Source organism: Neodiprion pinetum, chromosome 1 (assembly GCF_021155775.2).
Source record: "Neodiprion pinetum isolate iyNeoPine1 chromosome 1, iyNeoPine1.2, whole genome shotgun sequence".
In the NCBI taxonomy this organism is placed as follows: domain Eukaryota; kingdom Metazoa; phylum Arthropoda; class Insecta; order Hymenoptera; family Diprionidae; genus Neodiprion; species Neodiprion pinetum.
Window position 1 is genome coordinate 3651872 of NC_060232.1, and position 20621 is coordinate 3672492.

General features: G+C 40.2%; 4 protein-coding genes across 6 annotated transcripts in view; 2 read left to right on the plus strand and 2 right to left on the minus strand.

The window, feature by feature from the left end:
- The first annotated feature begins 302 nt into the window (after positions 1-302).
- Positions 303-1139, plus strand: LOC124217895 (leucine-rich repeat, immunoglobulin-like domain and transmembrane domain-containing protein 2). The gene has a single exon (XM_046624058.1). It carries the CDS (start codon positions 303-305, stop codon positions 1137-1139), a length of 837 nt encoding a protein of 278 aa, XP_046480014.1.
- Positions 1140-1719: 580 nt separating this feature from the next.
- On the plus strand, positions 1720-2547 carry LOC124217923 (toll-like receptor 7). The gene has a single exon (XM_046624096.1). It carries the CDS (start codon positions 1720-1722, stop codon positions 2545-2547), a length of 828 nt encoding a protein of 275 aa, XP_046480052.1.
- Positions 2049-6059, minus strand: LOC124223476 (protein AAR2 homolog). Its single transcript, XM_046635472.2, has 6 exons — positions 5847-6059; positions 5527-5769; positions 5317-5432; positions 5090-5243; positions 4745-5020; positions 2049-4663 (listed from the first exon to the last, which is right to left on the minus strand). Exons 2-6 carry the CDS (start codon positions 5715-5717, stop codon positions 4255-4257), a joined length of 1146 nt encoding a protein of 381 aa, XP_046491428.1. The 5' UTR covers positions 5718-5769; positions 5847-6059; the 3' UTR covers positions 2049-4254.
- A 1071-nt stretch (positions 6060-7130) lies between these two features.
- Positions 7131-20621, minus strand: part of jvl (javelin-like) — a 63170-nt gene continuing 49679 nt past the window's right edge. The window contains exons 1-5 of one of the 3 annotated variants that reach the window (XM_046635426.2): positions 15218-15370; positions 13507-14817; positions 13266-13364; positions 12414-13157; positions 7131-9723 (exon numbers count right to left, since the gene is read on the minus strand). In XM_046635426.2, the coding sequence (XP_046491382.1) occupies positions 9406-9723; positions 12414-13157; positions 13266-13364; positions 13507-14817; positions 15218-15301 (2556 nt within the window). In that variant the 5' untranslated portion in view covers positions 15302-15370 and the 3' untranslated portion in view covers positions 7131-9405. Of the gene's footprint in view, positions 9724-11672; positions 11852-12413; positions 13158-13265; positions 13365-13506; positions 14818-15217; positions 15371-20621 lie in introns of those variants that run through there. The other 2 variants (XM_046635450.2, XM_046635431.2) reach the window with 2 other exon arrangements.

Below are 20621 nucleotides of genomic sequence, written 5' to 3' on the forward strand. Positions count from 1 at the left end.
TGGAAGCTCGTGTCCTTCTATTGACTTGAAAAAAACTAAACCAACACTAATTTCTTAATTCGAGTTCATTGGCCACATCCTGTAATAAATGTTGAAAATATTTCTAACTATTTAAAAAGGCGTTTCCTAATCGCCATACTCGAGCATAGACAAGGTCCAACGTCTTTATCATATGCAGTCTGAATAACGCACGTGTAGCAATTATGCGCTAGATACAATTGGACAGACGGAACAACACTGCTCGGTATAAGATTCCCCTCACAATTCGCGAGAGTTTAGTAGACGTCTAGCTCAGAATCAGTATGAAGCTCCAAAGTGTCGTCGTGTTTGTTGCTCTCTGCGTTTTGGGCCTGACCGAAATGGCCAGCGCCATTTGTTTGCTGAGGAACGTTACGCGGCCCGTTCAATACTGGTACCAGTGCTTCAGATCGGACAATAATTATTTATCCGAGTTAAAAAAGTCACCGATCGACATACCGATCGTGACATTCACGAACTCGAGGATACCAATAATACGGAACGGATCCTTCACTCGTTTTGGCAGAACTTTGGAGACCCTCGGATTTCTGTTCAGCGGTGTCGAGGAGATCGAGGATCGTGCGTTTTGGGGCCTTCGCCAGTTGAACGTGCTCGCTCTCCCCGGAAATAAATTGAAAATTATGAAAAGTGTATGGTTCGAGGGACTTCCAAATTTGCGGAGAGTTTCGTTCGAAAATAATCAGATAAAACGCATCGAAGAAAACGTATTTGCGGTTCTCCCGCCGCTGGAATGGCTTGACGTTTCCAGTAACAAGCTCAGCTGCATCCCGACAGCTAAGGTTGCCAATTTCAAAGCACGCGACTTCCAGTTTCGACACAACCGGCTCACCTGGTCCTGCCAGGTCTTGGTGATGGACTGGCTCAAGGAAACAGGCATCAGGACGGACTACCTTGACTTTGGCAACCTGGACCCACCGTATGACCTTGCGAAAATTTGCGTGTCGAAGCTGCCGACCCTTAAGCTGGACGAAGCGTTTCTCAACAAATGCGTCGGGGAGACCACCCGCAAATATTTACCCCCCATGGCTGATTACACTGTTAAAGATATGTGCGAATACCTCAGAGACAAGCCCTCTCCGTTCTTGGATTGTTCCATATAAAGAAGATTGAGAATGACCGTCACGTACTTTTAATATACATGTAACAAGTAATAACGATCTTGTATCATGTTGCAAATTGAGCTGTCTTAATTATTAAATTACCTTCTATATTGCTTCTGTCCTGTATATAAGTAGGCAGCACTTGAGCTGTTTCGCCATGAAAATTCATACTGCAATGAGTCACATTTTTGAAAATAGTGGAATTACCAAAATGTAGTATAAAGAATCTAACGCAAGTGTTTTTCATTACGAAATATACCTTCCACATTTTCGGCATGTCCCTATAATGTTGAGTTCTTCTGCACCAAGGCAATAATTTTCAACCCCCACCCAATTTGACAAACTATCAGTTATACTTGCCTCTTTAACCAGGCCAACTAGTTCGCAGAAGGTTGTTCCAGTAATAGACACTCTGGGGAAGTTGCACGAGGATAATCTTCGAGCACGCGGTCTTCCATATTATCGTCTCTTCTTCTCTATTGGTTGAATTACGCGCTGGAGTCGGAGAGCGCGACATCCGCGGTATAAGATTTCGCTGACCATTCGGGATAATTCAGTCTGCGTTCGTTCAAGGATCAGTATGAAGCTCCACGGTTTGTTAGCATTCATCTTCGGCACGGTAGGGTTTGCCCGTTTGTCCAGGAGTTCGTGTTTGCTTCGAAATGCGAAGCCGAATGTGTACTGGTACCAGTGCTTCAGGACGAATAATTATTTGGCCGATGTGGAAAGGGCACCAATCGACGTGGACAGAGTGACGTTTGGTAATTCTAACATAAAAATTGTGCTGGACAGATCTTTCGACCGTTTGAGTAAGAATTTGGCACGATTGGGATTTTTCTACTGTGGTACCGAAGAAATCGAGAACAACGCTTTTCAGGGACTGACAGAGCTGGAATTTTTGGCCGTCACCGGAGGCAAATTGCAGGTCATAAAGGGCGCCTGGTTTGAGGGACTTTCGAAATTGCGGGTTGTTTCGTTCCAAAACAATCAAATTAAGCACATAGAAGACAGTTTCTTCTCCACGTCCCCGTTGCAAGTGGTGGACATTTCCTCGAACAAGATAACGTGTCTTCCAATTGCTTCGTTAACCAATTTCAAAGTGAAGGAGCTCTACTTCCAGTTCAATCGTCTCACGTGGATGTGCCAAGACATGATAATAGACTGGTTGAAGGGCAAGAACATTGAGACAGGGCACCACTTCCCCGAGTATAAAGATGCACCCTACGAGCTTATTAAAATGTGTTCAAACAAATTACCCAAGTCTTATCTTGACGAAGAAAGTTTTAACAAATGTATTGAAAACAGAACCAGCGAATTATTACCCAACCGAGAGAATTACACCATTAAACAGTTCTGCGAATTTCTGGAGAAAAAACCGTCACCTTTCTTAGATTGTAATGAAGATTGAAAATAAGTAGAATAGCTCGAATAATGTGTCATAACTTAACGCTTAATACGGCTATTAATACTGTATCTAATTAGAAATTAGGTCACACTTCTTACCAATGCCCACAATATTTCTCCGCGTTGTTCACATCTCGTGATCACTCCAAAGGTAATATTCTGATTGACCATCGATTGTTGTCAGATCTGCAATTATGTGAGGCAGTGTTAATAAAATGTAGATTACATTCTCTGAAAATTCACTACAAAGAAATATTATACTCACACTGTGTTGACGTGCTTATATGCAATTATTTCAAAATTTAATTTTCCCAATCCCCCCCTTTTTTTTGTTGTTGCGGCAGTCGAGTCTTACATAAGTGAAACTGCAAATATATGGAAATTGAGCTGGATTAACCTCGGTATATTAACCCTTGTTGTTATTCTCCTACAGTTACACTGTATTGTAATTTAAGGATCGTTTTCCCAGAATTTATACGTAGCTGTAGCGAGTCATGCCAACCTACACGAAAGTAGACAAGTGCAAATAGTCTATCCTCTATGCATATAAGCACGAATCCGCATGAAAATGATTATGCAAATTATATATTACTGATGGCACACTAGACTTTGACTCTGCAGTCACTGACCGATTTATCGGAGTTTACAGATCGATAAAGCGAATCAGAGGTTACAACATTTTGTCATTCAATTTATGTTATTGTAAACAATTGCATTTGCAGCAACTAAAAAATTCTTGCGTATAAATATATCTTGTGTACATTAATCGCAATTATTCACTGTTCAGTGTTTTCCTCTATCTCGGCAGTATGGGGTTTCATCGCGAGAAGCTGACCGTAATTCTAATTCTCTGCATTATTGGCAACGATTTATAGTTTTCGCAGAATTTCGTAAAGCTGGAAATCGTTAAGTCGACGGTCACAGTAATCGAGGACGACGATTACGTACCTACCCGGAAATGAACGCGAGGTTGTAAAGGAAGCTCCGAGGTTCCAGGGCCTTCCGAACCTGCCGATAATCTCGCTGAATGATTAACGAATCCAACAAATTGATTCATGATATTAGCTACAACAAATTACATGCGTTTCAAGATCAGCCCTCGCGATTTCCAAGCCGCAGACATCGCACACGAGTATAATGTGTGGTCTTGAAAATGAAGAAATACACCAGAAGACTGGATGGACGAGAACCATGTTAGATACAGCCCGTAACTCATTATTGAAAATGTTTATCGACGCGCTCGTTATGATTTTTTTTCGTAATTATTTGATAGACGAGTGATAGCGATATAACGCGTGTCTCACTTTGAACTCATGAGAGAAGCTAGGAATTTCAACGTACGTTTACATTATACAATTATTATTGCAATTCTTCTGAAGATGAAAAACGAGAATTTGTTACGTACAGAGAGAAATCACGGTGCGATGGATAACAAAAAGCACAACTTCGTAGTTTCAATGTAATAATTACATGTAGATTTTAGATTTGTGCAATTTTTCAAAACATTTCGTAATTTCACGTTATCCTATAGAGTCGAACTCTATCGGATATTCAAGTTTCTCATCTTTCATGACAGTGTGAGTATCTCAATGTATTCTAGTTGCCGAGATGAACGATTTTCTTATTTATACACGATACAAATGAATTCAATCCACCTCTTATTGTTAATATTCAATCAGTCCAAAGTATCTTCGTAACTCTTTGTCCCCTTTCAGTCCAGTGACACAACGACAGGTGCTTCATCGTCTTCTTCGTCTTGCAGACAAGTAAAGTCCCAGAGAAACTTTTTCGTGAGTCTATCGCGCACTCGGACCGCCTGGGTTTTCAGACGTCCGTCGACTTTGTCGTTAGATTCAATATTGGCAAACAAATTACGCAAGTTGTGATATACGAAATTATTGCTAGCCACAATGTCGCACAGCACTTCTTCCGGGACGCAGGCCACTTGAGCCTCCAATGTGTTTAGAAACTCGGAGTAAATGGAACGCCGCAACGGTATCGCCGTGTCGGCCCCGCACAAAAGACCGACCAACTTCTTCCAGTGCTCAAACGCATCCAAGCTCTGTCCTACCAGGAAGCAGATGAACGCCAGCTGAAGTTCTCCCATTATTTCTATCGGGCTGTAATTTCATGATTTTCAATTAATAGCCGTATACAACTTTCGCTCCTTATTCCAAATGAAAACCAGATACTCCACAGACTTTTTCAATTCAGCCAACATCTTTTCCAGGGCGTAACTCGAATCAAGAGAATGTTGCGTTATTTCGGCAGGTGTTGCTCCATCAGGATAGCTTTTATCCGGTAGCTTAGTTAGCCTCAGTTCAGTTCCAGCTCTTGGTTTCAATTGGGGAAGCAGCTGCTGCTCTCTCTCCTCAGCAGACAAACCGCTGCGTCGAGTTCGCTTCTCCACAGCCTCTCCTCCTCGTGGTCTAGAAGCATCGTCACAATTCTCCAACTCCAGAGCTGATCGGATGTACCTGAAAAATGAGCAGTATTAGTATATGTGAGTAAATAGAGGAGTTATTAATGACGAAAGCTTTCCATACCCACAAACTGGTGTACATCTTTCTACAACCGCATGGTCAATTGTGTTGGTCAATCCCTTCCACTGTTCCCAAATGTCATAAGGATAGGGGCCAAGAAACTGATCAAGGCTAGTCAGATTCTGTTTTAAGCTACGTACTGTTTCTTCCGAAGGAGCTGCAAGAGAAAAAGGTGTCAATATGTGGATGCCGATGTAAATTGTATACGGGAAGAATTAAGAAGTCCGTACGTTTTGTGCTGACATCCTCTTTCTCCGCGTCCCAAGACATGGCCAAGAATTCAGACTTCTTGAAGTTGTGAATGAAGCCTGAACGGGGTGCAAGATCTCCAAACTCATTGACAGCACTGCAACATATCAAGTGGAATGAATAGAGTTTGTTTCAATCATCGATGATTCTATCATAAAGCCTTGCTAATTCTTGTTCACAGTTTCATTCACCTGTAATGAATATAGTGAAACCCTGGAGGAATCATTTTAACGCCCTTGAACTTTTCACCGGTGTTCCAAGACTTCATATCAACTCCAAAATCCGTCCCCAGAGGAACATTGAGCAGAACCAAAGTCGCCCCTTCAACCAAGAGGCGTTTAGCCAATTCCTGATCCATTCCGACACTTTCCTTGTTGCTCATTTTTCAAATAATCCTTCAAAGTCACACTTTGGACATCGAATCTTTACATCCTCTACAAAACATAATAAAAATGAAATAAGCGTGTACATATGTTAAGATTGAAGTATAGTTTATAACCTATTTACTCACCGATTTTACATTAATGCTGCGACGTACGTATGTCAAGTACGATTTTACGCTCTGAAATTAAAAGAGGCATCGACAAATTTGCGTCGTTCTCATGTCGCCATTTTGTAATTATTTGTAATGCACAAAATTAAGACTTTTTGACAAACACGGTGAACCGTCACGCACATAATTCACAAGCCGACAGTCGGAGTTGCGGCCGATTGGGGGACGCGCATCTACAGCTGATTTTGTATGTCCATGGATTTCAGAGATTTCTGACTCCATGTTTCATGTTTCCATCTATCGTACCGATCCAAGCGTCACCTGTAATGTGTTTTACAGCCTGCCGGCAAAATAGAATTTAATGCGAACGTTCTTTGCAGCGGCAATAGAGTTATTGATTTTACCAATAATTATTTCACGCAATATTATTACTTCAATTACTTCCAAGGCTTTTTTTCAAATTAAGCATAACCGGCGATCTGATTATGATCCGAGAATTCCTGATACACATATCTATTGATTACTAATTTTCTAAAGCTACAGTGTTGGTAATTATTAAATTACATTAATTTGTCCTAGTTTTATATAATTATTAGAGTCTCAGAATATGCGCTTATATATGTTCCAATTACAAGTGTAAGAAATTTGAAATGATATGAAAAGGATTAATTGAATGACACAAGATGGAATTAAATTGCCAATGATAACACAGGCCTGCGAAATGTAACTTTTAAATTTTTTTTAGGTATTTAGGTATGTTGAATTAATATAGCGCTTGTTTTTTTGCAGCACATCGAGATTTGTTTTTATGCATTTTCGAACTATTTTGATGGAAAAAAGAAGATAAATAAATAAAAATAAATATAAAACTGAATGTTTAGGTATAAAATGAACAGCATGATGTTCAAACAAGACTAAAGAGACTAGATAAATCGAACAGACTTGTGATATCCTTCTCTACTTTATTCAAAACTCCTGTTCAATGATAAGATGAACCGAATCGTCAGTACAATAGAAACAGATTGAACAGGAATTTTTAAGAAAGTATAAAAAGATATTACAAGTCTGTTTGATTTATCTGGTCTCTCAAGTCTTGTTTGAACCTAATTCTGTACATTTTGTACCTAAACATTCAGTTTCATATTCATTTTATTTATTTTTTTCATAAAAATAAATCTCGATGTGCTGTAAAAATAACTAGGACTATATTTTAATTCAACTTACCTAAATACCTAAAAAAAAGCATTATTACGTGAGGGAGAAATCAAAAGTTATCGCTTTCAAAAATAAAATTGGTACATCTTATATTTACGTAATTTCAATTTATTAATCTTGTCACGTTACCGTAATTTCCTTACATATTACCTAATTCATTTACATTAAAACTATTTAAATATTTTATGATATATGTATACGGTTGTGTATAGATATATATATGTGTGTATATATATATATATATATATATATATATATATATACATATATATATATCTATACATATCTATTTATTCATTTATTCATTGACCTATATTCATGTATCAACTATTTACACGTGTGTATCGATATTACAATGATATATCACGGTTATTGAAATCATAATACGATGATAATACGTTCCTTCTACATGTTAAATTGAATATAATACAAACAATCGTATATAATAACCGTCGATCAGAATCCTGGTCATTGTCAGCCCATGCTAGCTAACTTACATTTTCTATCCATTGTAATAATTGAAATATAAAAATAATAGCCTCCGTTAGGCAGCTCCGAAGCTGTTTTGGAGGGGCACCAGATTATTCATACTGGCTGCACAATTTCTGGTTTCTGAGCATTTATACCGCGTTTATACATAGAAAGCGGCCTCATCTTACGAAAATTTGTAACCAAGTACTGCCGGGCGAACGCAAAATATATATGTATATATATATGTAATTCATTTAATTTTTACTTTGCCGTACCGCGCAAAATCTTCTGTTTAGGCACTACAATTACAATATAAGTGATGTCCTTCAGTCCTATATTTATTAATCTTATGTTTTTCCTAATTTTTCTCCTTTCTCAGCTACGTTACTTAGATAGGTATTTATAATTAAATCACATTTTACTCTGTGACTATGTGTGTTATAGATTGTTGATTATTTTTAATAATATTATTATTACTAATATTATGTATTTTATCATCGTTATTTTTATCATTATCATTACGAATAATAAATTGGTTGAAGCAAGGAACTGTGTAGTATAATAGTACTTTAAAATCGTAACGTTATAGAATTATTCAAGTTCACGGTAAATATCACTCGCAAGCTCCTAATAAAGAAAAATAAAAACGAGTGACAGGTGCAGAAAATTCAACAAGGTAATTTTTCATATTACTTGCCAATACACGCAAAATTATACGTTGGAAATAAGATTTTTCATTTAAAAAGCGCGAAAAAAGATCTGAATGACTAATCTGACTTGAGGAGAAATTCCGTGATTGTACATACAAAATACGTGCAGATGCCTTTCACATGTTTCACACTTGCTAACTGCATAAAAAATCTATTTCGAATGTGTATAAACACTCGTACTCGTTACATTTATCATTTTCACGCTCGTGCAAAAGTTGAGTAATAAATAAAGGGGATAAGAAAAAGTAATAAATTTGAAACGAGTTTAGAATAAAAAGGAACAAATGCTTGTTGGAATAAAAGCATCTTATCTTTTCTGATGTATGCCACACATGGAATGAATCACCTCCACGACTGCTAATTGTTCTACACGACCGTGTATCAAAACGTGATTATAAAAATGAAGATATAACTTGAAAAAGTTGCCTATCAATACATCTAGTACAATTATAATAATCCACTCTATTGGATAAGATAGAATGTACCATTGTAGACAGCAGAAGGTCAGTAACTTTCGGAGTAAAATTTCATGTAAACAAATTCCATTCAAGTTGGATATTTCCCTAGTTTTTTTTTTTTTTTTCGTATTCTAACAAAAAAAAATTGTGATCGTTCAACAAAATATTATTCACTACAATTCAATATTAAAATAAATGAATCGCGTGACATCCGATTTAATATGTTATTCTTCGAAAAAGTTAAGTTTTACTCGGAAAGTTTAAATCCAACTGTGTCTCGCAGTGCCCAGTTTAGAATCTCTTTTTAAACCAGCAATGATTAGCTACCAAAAGTAGACCAAGTAATGAAAGATTTGCGATGCAAATCCATTCTTGACATATTGCTTAATAAATTAACAAACCGAAAATAATAGTAATAATCATAATTTTACTAAGAATATGTATAATATATACAAACAATTGCTTACAATTTATAACAGCGTCAAATTGATTTTGGCTTGTTACTGGTGAAAATCAATTTCTTTTTCACTCTCTACATCACTCGATAAGTCATAATCATATATTTATTATTATAACTGCAATTAGTCAATTCGTAACAAATTTCTACACGCACGTATAGACAGGATGGAATCGATTCAAGTAATCAAGCTCACAAGTTTCATCATCAAAAAATAAAAATAAATACATGCATAAATGCGATGATGTTAAATAATTATTTATAAATTAAGCATCGCTGGAAATTGGGTGACTCTCGAGGGAGTCACACTCGGCGAGGGCTTCGCCTCGTCTTAACGGAAACTCATCTGTAGTAAGACTTTCTGCGATTAAAGCAGCCGAATCAATGCTATCGAAATATCTTGGCGGCCATACAGCAGAGCTCGTGCGAAAGTGTCGCGTCGGTGATCCTAATATAAATTCAACGCGGGTAGATCCAGTTACCGAGGATGTCTCTTGGTTCAAAGAATCTGGGTACAAGGAAGATTCGCTGTGCCTGAAGCTGCCGCTCGTAGAACACCAAGAGCTCGGAGGATCGGTGAATCCCTAGAAAATCACAGCCCCTAATAAACTCGCTGTTCGTATTGTAGGATAATCGGTAGTAGTGAGAATAACAAAGTAGAATTCATCGAATTACACATTTCAAATAAGCTTGACATTACAGGGATCGATCTTTACCTGTAAAAATTGAAAACAAAATTTATTTTCCAGGAAGTGCAATACTAACATAAAAAACTGAGTCATTTGATCTTTCCCCACAAAATTTGTACATTGGAAAACAAGATAAGGAATTCGAGAAAACGGTGTTTTTGTTTTTTCTCAAGCTTTGGTACATAGTGGACCATAACGATATCATCAAAAATCGCGGATTACTATTACAGTATTCCTGAATATAACAGACAAAACGGTCATTGAACCTCAGGCCAAGCAGGTACAAGCGTGTGGTATCGAATTGTTTGATTTGTACTTAACAAGTGCCGTTGTAATTTATAGATTTATACACGGAGTGACCGCATCCATGATGATCAGGCATATATGTAAAAACTAGCAAATAAACAATACTTGAGCAAATTAAATAGCAATAAATAAAAAGAAAAACTTATATGTAAAACAATTAAAGTGTAAAGAAGAATATGACGATGCTTAACAATGTGTGAATGAATATGCCATGTATACCAATAGTTGTTTTTCGATCTGACTTGTTTCGTGTGCGCGAATATTGCGGTTCATTGTCGATGTCACATGATCGATTTATCTCAAAGAGTACCATCAGATTAATGAAGTAAATGAATGAATAGATGAACCGAAATGGTAAACAAGGATACGATGATCCATGAATGAAGGATAATGGCCATAAGGGTGGGTTTTTCTAGGATCTAAACGCCATTTACAAAACTATAGAGAGGCTTTCCTGTTCACATGCATTACTACGGTACTCTCCCACAGAAACCAGGACATGAAAAAAAAATATATATATACCCTTGACCAATACCGTAACAAAAGCTTCCTACCTACGAATTAAAAAACCAAACCAAACCAAACCAAACCAAACCAAAGGCAATCGAGATTGCACTCAAAGTCTTGTGCTCAGTACAAAAGTTTCTCCAAACTTAAATACCGTTAAAATTTTTCAAATTTACTGTCAATACGACTTTTTGCATACTGGAGTAGCATTTTTAAGCTACGATCAGAGATTCGAAAGAGAAGAAGCCTCGGAGACAGACAGACTTTTTAGACAGAAACGTGATCTGGATTCCCTGAAATCTGGAATACTGGGTAAGTGAAATCCAACAGCGTGCAATAACATCAGATTATTACCAAGTCTACTACTGCTAACTCCATATCCATATTTAGAACGATAATGACGTAGGTGTCATTTGGCAAATATGTATATAATTATACCGTCACAAGCTACACGTTTGTATGTGATAAAGTCGAGGTAAATAAAAAGAAACATAAACGGGTTACATGTTTTCTACGTACATACTACCATTCTACAGGCAATAACAGCTTACCACATCCAAGAAAAGCGTTGAAAGCAAATGATAATAAAAGAAGCATAACTTACGAGAAGACCGACGGACGGACGGACTGACTGACTGACTGACGCGAGAAGGGGCCGTTTATTTTGGCCATTGTGTTCGTTTGGACGACTTTGGGACGGTCTCGAACGCACACTCGCTGCGCTCCAGATCAGACTTTTGGTAGAAGAAGTGGATGGTGGTTGATTGATTGGTGCTATTCGATTAACGGTACCATAGCTGTGTTCTTGTTCGTCAATTATTAAAGAAAATAAAAGGGATCGGTATCGACGTCAGTCGTCAGTTTCGTTTTCATTTCTTGTAAACATACACGGCATATATTCTTTTTGTTGTTGTTGTTGTTGTTGTTGTTCTTGTTTTCATTTATATATATGTATATTTATTACACAACGATGGTCGACGAGGGTAGTCGCAAGTGCACACTCGATGTTCAGTAATCGTCAGACGAAGATCCCGTCATCGATATTTCCACGTCAGAGATAAACGTTACACGTGTCAACACCGTGGGTTGCATGATTGGTTTTTTTTTTTTATTTTGTTTAACAGTTTTCGCATGGATATTAGTTTGTTTGCTTTTCGTCAGTTTCAATTTCACAATGAAAATCCTACCTCTTTGTCGTCTGGCAAGTGTACTGAAATTTGAAATTAGAAAGAAAAAAATCAGCGTAAAGAGGTGGTCGCGATCTGACATTTCTGTCATCTACATAAGTAACAGTTGATTTAATTTATAAATGATATGACAATGGCGATTATGAGGATGACGATGAAGGTATAACTTATAATGACGTGAAAACAAGTCAATAGAATAAGAGAAGAAAGAAAAAAAACATTTTGAACAAAGATGAATCCTTATGTCGATACACGGGGTTCCGGCTACTAACGCTTCTTTTTCCCACCGCACTAAAAAAATATTCGTAATTTCATATCAAGCGGTTCAGTGTCCGAGTGTATGTGCAATATGCTTTGTGTATGACGATGGTGAAGATGATGAATTAGTGACGAGGACCGAGGATCATCGGGACGACGAGGAAGCGGTGTCAAAGATAGGAGGAGGGAATGTATGTACGAGACCGAGGCCGAGGTACAGCCGTGGATTATCGTCCCGTGATCTAATGTGTGTCCCTACTACGTCGGGCCATTTGACAACGGTGATTTCAGCCAGCTGCTCCAAAAAAATTGCTTTGCTGGTCGTACCTTTCCTGTGTCAGACTCAACGGAGGGACGTGCAAGACTGTGGGCACGACGTGCAGGCGCGGGTGGACGCCGCGGAGGAGTTCCCGGTGAATTAACGACGTTCTGCACCCCACCGGACTCGAGAGAGTCTCTCGCCTCCCTGCCGACAGAACCGCGAGACAAAGAGGAGGAAGATTTGTTCAAAGAGTCACGGCTGTTCGGGCTGCAGTTATAATTGTTATGCCGAGGCAAAGATCTGTTTAGGGAATCCTTGCTGGCTGAAGCAGTTTGATCCTTGTTATTAATACTATTGTTCAAATTCCCACTTCTACTTCCACTTCCGGCGTTGCCCGTTGTTCTCGGTAAACTCTTGTTACTCAACGACTCGCGACTCGAGTCTCTCGTTTTTGAAAATGATTTCCCACCGAGACTGTCACGGCTCGAATCCCTCGGCTGTCTCGTAAGAGACTTCAAGGATTCTCGGCTGTTGTTCCGGCCGTGGGTCGGCGGTTTTGGAGCCGTTTGCTTCGCCCCGGGAAGCGGTATTCTACTGGGTCGACGACGAGGCGATGGTACCATTTCCTGGTGGTGATCTCTCGCCGATTCCGTACTGCTGCCGGGCTCAAGACAGCCCTGATCGCTACCTCTGGCCGTCTCGATGTCGCTGTCGTTAAGATCGACTTCTGTCGGCGGTCGATGCTGAAAACGCTCAAGAACCCGTACTCGGGCCCGCGTTCCTTCCAGCTCGATATTTCTCTCTGCAAGCTGAAACGTAAGAGAAATTCGTTACGGATCATTGGGAAATTTAGATCCAAGGATAAACGAGCGTGCGCCAATTGCAATCGATGATAAAAATGATAAATTATAACGTACTTGAAATCGGAGGTCATCGTTCTCCTCTCGCGTTTTGTCTAAACGATCCGTGAGGATTTCAGAATTCTTTTCAGCTTCGTTCAGTCGCTCTTGCAGAGTCTGGAAAAACAAGTGATAGCGAAAAACATCGTTAGTTAATTACTAAATGACTTTGTCAGGAACAGACGTTGCTACTGTCGAATATACGAGTATTAATTCTAGATATGCCGTGGTATATAAAATAGCAACACATCCTCCTCACCTGATTATGGACGGTGGTAGTGATAAGGTGTCGCTGAAGTTCAATTGGCGAATGCTCGTGTAAAATGGCGACAATTTTTTTCGAATCAACATTTTTCGGCCGTCGAAGATCCTTGGGCGATATAAGTACAGAGTCCAACCGTCCGAGTCGACACCTATTCGCGTCATCGTTAGACTTGGGAATATCATCGTCCGTGTTCCTAGATGCCTCCTTGTAGCTAACCTGGTTATTAATATTAGCGATTACATTTTTCTCAATGGTCCTCGTCCGAAATCTATTCTTATGGGATTTGCTCGCGGAACCAACGCAGGCGAATGCGGAAACGTTGCTTCTGATATCCCCGGGTGATTTCGGTGACGATATGGGTGGTGGACTGTCGGTCACTATCCTCTGCGGTCCGGGTGCGTGGAGGATCTCTCTCTTGGACTCGATCTCTGCCCTGAGGCGATCCTCGAGGCCGTTTCTGAGGGCGGCCAAGGCCTCGAGTTCCGATTGTAGTTCCTGAGCCCGTACCCGACTCGATATCGTCTCGGCCTCCAGTTCGGTCACCTTGTCGATGAGGTGTTCCTTCTCTCTGCGTAACGCCGTCACCTGAACCTTGTCGTCGTCCTCGATCCTGGCCGACTCCTCGGGCCTGGCGACCTTTCTGACAGCCTCGAGAACGTCGTCGGACAGGCCGAGTTCCTCGGGCGCCGCGCTCTCGAGCCGCCCCTGGAGGCACTCGACTTCCTCGCGTAGCCGCGTTCCCCGCCTATGGATGACGTCGAGGAGGTTCCATAACTCGTCCTCGGCCTCGTCGAGTACCGGCCGGGGGCTCGGAGGTCGCGGAATGGCCGTCGAGGCGCTGTCCTTGGAGGAGGTCTCCGTGCTGAAGCCGGAGTCCTGGACCGTGGCGCTGTGCTTGTTACCGCCGCTGTGGGAGTTGCTCCGGCTCCGGGGTAGAGACGAGGAGGATTCGCCCTCCCTCGGCGCTCGTCGCCTCACTCGTCCCGGTTCCCATTCGGCGATACGACGCGACGAGGGACTCGTCAACGGCTGTAGGGGAATGTTCGTTGTCGACGACATCACGGACGCCGAAGACGCGGGCGACGCCGAGGCGGCCATCTTGTGCCGTAGGTTTGGGAACGTCTCGATGACGAGGTCCCGGAACTCGAGCAGGGCGCCGACTTCATTCTGTAGCTCCTGTAACGCCACCAGGGACTTGGCCTGCTCGCTTATCAGGTAGTGGAACGGTCCCGGTCGGAGGGGCAGACAGTCCATACCACCACCTCCGCTGACTACTCCGCCTTCCGTCGAGCCACTGCTACATTGCTGAAACAGAACGAAACGGAATTCACGGTCACTCCTCGATTCGAAACCACGCAAAAAATTTTGCCAAAATTTTTCTCGAATAAAATCTCCCGACGTTTTCCCACGAAACTTGAGCAAATTTTACGACCAAAAGCTCCAGAAGTTATACACCTTGAATATATATATTTGAATCTAAAAAACACAAACAGTATTGCTTAGTTTCGCACGAATAATTAGAAACTGAACGATATACAATTTCCGAAAGTTAGCTCAACTGAATTCGCGAAGCTTATAGCTGAAGTTTGAGAACCATCTATGAAAAAAAAAAAATGTACGTTCAACCCTACGGCCCGTCGGAATTCCCGGACTTTTCCCGGTTTTCCTGGTTTATCGCTACCCCGTTTATTGCACATAATATTACTCTGTAACAGTTTGAGGTGAGATCCATAAATGTTTCAATGTCCGCAAACTGATAGTACAGACACCGGCACGGATTTTTCATCATTTCACCACGGTACGAATTATGTCCAACAATTCAACGACAGTCACTTTGCATCGTATCACGGTTCGAACAGTACTGAAATGATTTTAAGGGTGATTAAGGACGACCTGGGGAACGTCACGCCGATTGGGCCAGCACGGCCTATTATTATTATGTAAACCGAATTACGGACGTTATTTACTAGGAATACACGCAGGAAATATACGTGTAGAACAATCAGCCTCTCTGTCTGCTGAGCTTATAACTGACTCATGGAAAATATTTACTTTGCTTTGTAGAATGACTGTAGGGTTTAGAATTTAAAGTCCATGTTATATCTGTAACCGTCAACAGCTATATCACTTTGCGAGCAAGGAGGAAAAAAAAAAAGAGATAAAGAGAGAAACAAAAGGATGAAACGTGATATTTATGCACGTTGACAGGGAAGTTACGCATTAAACACCGAACAATTTCACGAGTTCGTCGTCAATTATTCGCAATTATTCGAAACAAAGATTTTCAAATCCATATATATATATATATATATATATATACAATCACTGATTCACTATGAAATGACTTCTGTTCTCTCAAAATTTCTGCACAAACGGAATTCACGTGAAAATTGCACGAATTATACTTCCGAAGTTTAAACCAGTCAACAATGCCGGAGCAAGAATATTTCTAGTATATATCCAAATACCCCAAAATAGCATCACAAAAATTTTTCCAAAACGATTGTCACAGCGGGTATACGAATACATGTAACACACACACACCAGATACATCTACGACGATACATACGACTTATCGTTGTCTACCTGTTATGACTCATTGTCAGTTATAACGAGCATTAGGTGAGACCGCCTGTTTATCCTAGGATTAAATCGCGCCTCCCCCGCTACTACGGCTGTTAGTGTATAATATATAACCGTGATAAATACGTACACACTACCGACTCACTCTCACGACTTTGTTACGCTAACTTAAATAATTCACTTGACATTCGTGCGGTCGCGTTGTTGTCGTCAGAGTGTGACAGGCCGAATGACGTCGAGGAAAACTGAGTGAAATTCGAAACTTTCGCAGTGTATAAACAACGCGTTCTTCACAAATCGACTCTTACGCGCGTCCGGGAGTTGAGGATTAAAAGAGCGATAAAAAGAGGAGAAAAAGAGATACTGTTCGTGTAACGTTACGTAAAGAAAGACCTCTCATCATCCAGCGGATTTCCGATAAGTCTCTGTTATAAACCGTCTTCCGTGATTCCGCAATTGACCGGCAAGACCGGAATCCAACCCGTATTCCAGCATCAATGTTTATTCCGCTCTTGTTATTCCACACTTTTACGCAGTCAAAAGTTTGCATGGACGATCGGTGTAGACGATATTTATCGCATACAAAAAACGCCGCATGAGTCTCGTATATATTACGTATATCAGATACTCTTGGGCAGAGCATGGTTCTCGGGTTCTTCCATTCATTTCAACGACACACAAAGTGTTCCTCGTGCCTGCCTGCCGCACGTCCATGGCATCGTCGGCGACTGACGTTCTCCTCGCTCTCCTCAAAGCCAGGTAGGCTTTGCCTCTCCTTGCATACAGAAGCATAAATGTGCACTACGGCAAAGAAGATATATAGGCAGCCGTGCACGTATCGGATCTTTCCCCTAGTACTTACTTACACTCGCAATTCCATCGGCAATGACACAAGAGCCCGCGAAGCATAACAACTACCAGAGGACATTTATCTGGCCGTTGAAGCGTGCCTTTACGCAGAGAGAAGCACAGATTGCGAGGGTCTATCCGTTTCTAGGACATATAATGTAAATCTTATTTGAACGTGCGACAAACGATGCTTGCGTATTACTGACTCGTGACGGCGCACTGCAAGTTTCACATTTCGACCTGCAGGGTTCAAGCTCACCAGAGGCTCGGACGATCATTTTCAAGATCTATTAACCCTGCGCCTGAGCGTGAGCCATATTGCATCGGGAGAGAATTAAGCCGTCGAGTTTCATAAAATTTACGTTTTTTCATTTCATTTCTTCTCAAACACGTAACGCATCTTCGATTGATTTAAAAGCACGAGAAGAACTGAGCTTTCGTTACGCACCTATGATTGTAACTATGCAGCCATTCGGCAACCTGAGTTCCGCTGTTGTTGCTTATTGTGCAACACTCGGGGATATTTGTTATACAGATAAAGTAGCTTCGGTTATTTTTAACTTTTACAGTTTCTTCTCTTCGCTCGGTTGTTTTCACCGCTAGACCTTTCCACCTCGTCTTATTTAATACTGTTATTAGCCGAGTGCACGGTCCGGTGACACTTGTAAGACCCCCTCGAGACAGCCGCGACTCGCGAGTGATCGTCGACAGGGAGAGTGGAAAAAAAATGAATAAATAATCCAAAAAGCTGTTGTCTTCTCCCTGCATATACGACAGACGTAGAAAAAATATCCGAGAGTCGGCGGAATGGAAAATTCGTAATATTCTCAGCCGAGGAAGTGACTTGGATATTATTAAATCTTGCACGTATAAAATTATTATTACGATCAGCGAATAAATACAAAACTTTGAAAGAAAATATTTCAAATTCGCTTGCACCGATTCGGCTCGTCTCTGAGACGTATTTCATGTTATTTTCTCCAGGTTCGTAATAAACCATCGTAATCAAAGGATTGATCATTAAAACTTGGTCCGACGTTACAAAAGGGTTTCTTTCCACCATGATTGTCGGGGGCGGGGGAGATTCTAAGGATGATTAAAAGTTGGGCCTTCCCGTCTGTCAAAGTCGACTCTCGTGTAAGCGAAGTGGTCTCGCCTAAAGGGACGTCTTATAAGGTGGTCTCGAAAGACGTTTTTGAATGAAAGTTATAACAGAGGCTCGCGATACGTACGTAGATAACAAGTTGAAGACGGTGGGTCCGAGGCATCGCATAATTCGCACGTCAAGAAACATCGCTTCAGACGGGTTATAATTAGGTATTTAAATACACGTATGTACGAGAAAAGCCCATTATATATCTATACATACGTATATTGTATTTTCGCTTGAGAATTATACGGTTCTGGGCCTACGTACGGTAGCCCACGCACATGTACGTACGTACGTACGTAAAATACCGTGCCGACCAATACGATATTCGTATGCGGGGGGGTTTGCGTTTTACATAATCATTATACTGCAGCCCGCCTGTGTGGCATGAATAATGCCAATTTCTATACTTGACGCTTCTTGTTTTAACTTAACCTACCTGAAAAGACGGTCGCGGTATTACACGTCCATATACGGAAATTATAATTATTCCGCAGAATGCAATCGGGCACGCGTAGCCTCATTTTCCGCCAATTGAAACAACATGCACCGATCTTGAGTCTCGAGAATTTTTAATCGCTATTGAAAAACCGCGAAATCTGTTCTCCCTGCAGACAAGGCTTACAGAAAAAATAAGCTCCAAAGTTTCGTCGAAATTCCCGTCGTTCACAGTTCGGTATTAAAAAAAAAAAAGAGAAAAAGAAATCTAAACGTCAGAAAAAAAAAAAAAAAAAACGATCGACGCCACTTTATCATCGACAAATATTTGGCGGAGAGTTGTAAAATTGGTACTGCCAGACCTGTAATTTTTCAAACACCGTCTCATTGTTGCGGTAAAACCGCACGAGATATCTGAGAGCGGATTGCATTGCTGGCAAAAAAGCGCAGCAAGCTAGCAGTTGCTAATTAGCCGAATATCTTATTCATGCACCGCGTTGTTTCCCACCGTTTGTATTCTTAGATGATAATTATGACGTCAGTCAGATGCACAAGTAGTAGTAAAAGTTGATATTTAAAAACACACCGTATTGGTATAAATCCCACGGTTTTACTATACTATAATCGTCGAAATATAGAATCCTTGTACCTGAGAAAAACTGAGAACAAAACAACCGATAAACCGACAGAATAAAATGCAAAATTCGAAAGGTAATTGTATAAGTAAAATAATTTGTGGGTATAAAAATTGGAAATTACCGTCGAGCGTAGCACAAGAATCGAAAGCTGAATTCCTTTATGGAAAAACGCGCATCTTCTACTTGCAATATACGTATACATATATTGTAACGTAGGTACGTACCTCATATCCACATTACCGTAAGAAATATGTTGCAACATTCTCATAGCGTATCGGTGTACATATATATTGTGTATACAATATGTAACGTACGTATGTTATGCCCAGAAATAATAATATGCTTCAAGTATGCATGCCATCAAGTTGGGAAACGACTTAATAATGCCATGGTGTAGTACGCGTGTAAGCAATTACATTATACCTATAAACCTCGTGCAAAGGGTTAGGCTTGAAAAAAAAAGAAAAAAACTGCAGAAAGTGTAAAAACGGATCGTTATAATAGCGTCTTGAAATAATTTCAGTAAAAAGAAATCCGTAAATTGGTGAAATCTATCTACCGCGTGTAACAATTGGGATGACGACAAACAATGACGCAGTTCATTTCGCACCTAGAATGCAATTTATAAAAACAAATTATAAATGAAAATGTGCAGTTTCCATAATTGTATACTGTATGGATATATATATATATATATATATACACACACACACACACGAATGACGAACTTTGGGTATTATAAACGCGATTGATTCAATTGTATCTGAGAAGCAGGGTGATAAGCACGTGACTTTCAAAGTCGCGGAAAAACTCATCAGCAAGGTACGTGCTTGGATTGCCACGTGGGGTTTAATTAGTCAATACATGTATAACTGCAGAAGCAGACTCGGTGCTAAGCCTCGAACGTCAAATTATACGTAGCTTTGGCCGCGCAAATTGGAGTGAAAATTAAGCCAGTGACGTCAGCAGCAAATCACAGCATTTCTGTGAATGAGCTGAACAAATTGAAACGAAAAAAAAACGAACACTAGCCGTGATTTTCTTTTTCACACAATAACAATAATAGAAATGAAGAATATTTTTAATCTGATAAGATTAACATTACAAAGTACAGAAAATTCGGAAACTATACTATAAAAGTTAAACTAGCGAACGTGAAAATTTGAGAATCATGAAATTTGCACGTGAAATGGAACGACACCTGAGATACTATAGCGAATTCTCGAAAGATGAGGTTACGATTTTGCGAAGATGTAAAATCCGGGTAAACGATGCTAATTTGTTTAACAAGACGACTCGTGAATATTGCTCTTCTGAATCGGCATACGGTAATAAACTGCGGTTTACGAACACGTACGAACGTCGAGTGCGCGAAAGAAAGTCCTGTACAAATCGGTTCAACGTCAAATGCATCTATACAACGTACGTTACACTGTATGCATGGGTAGATA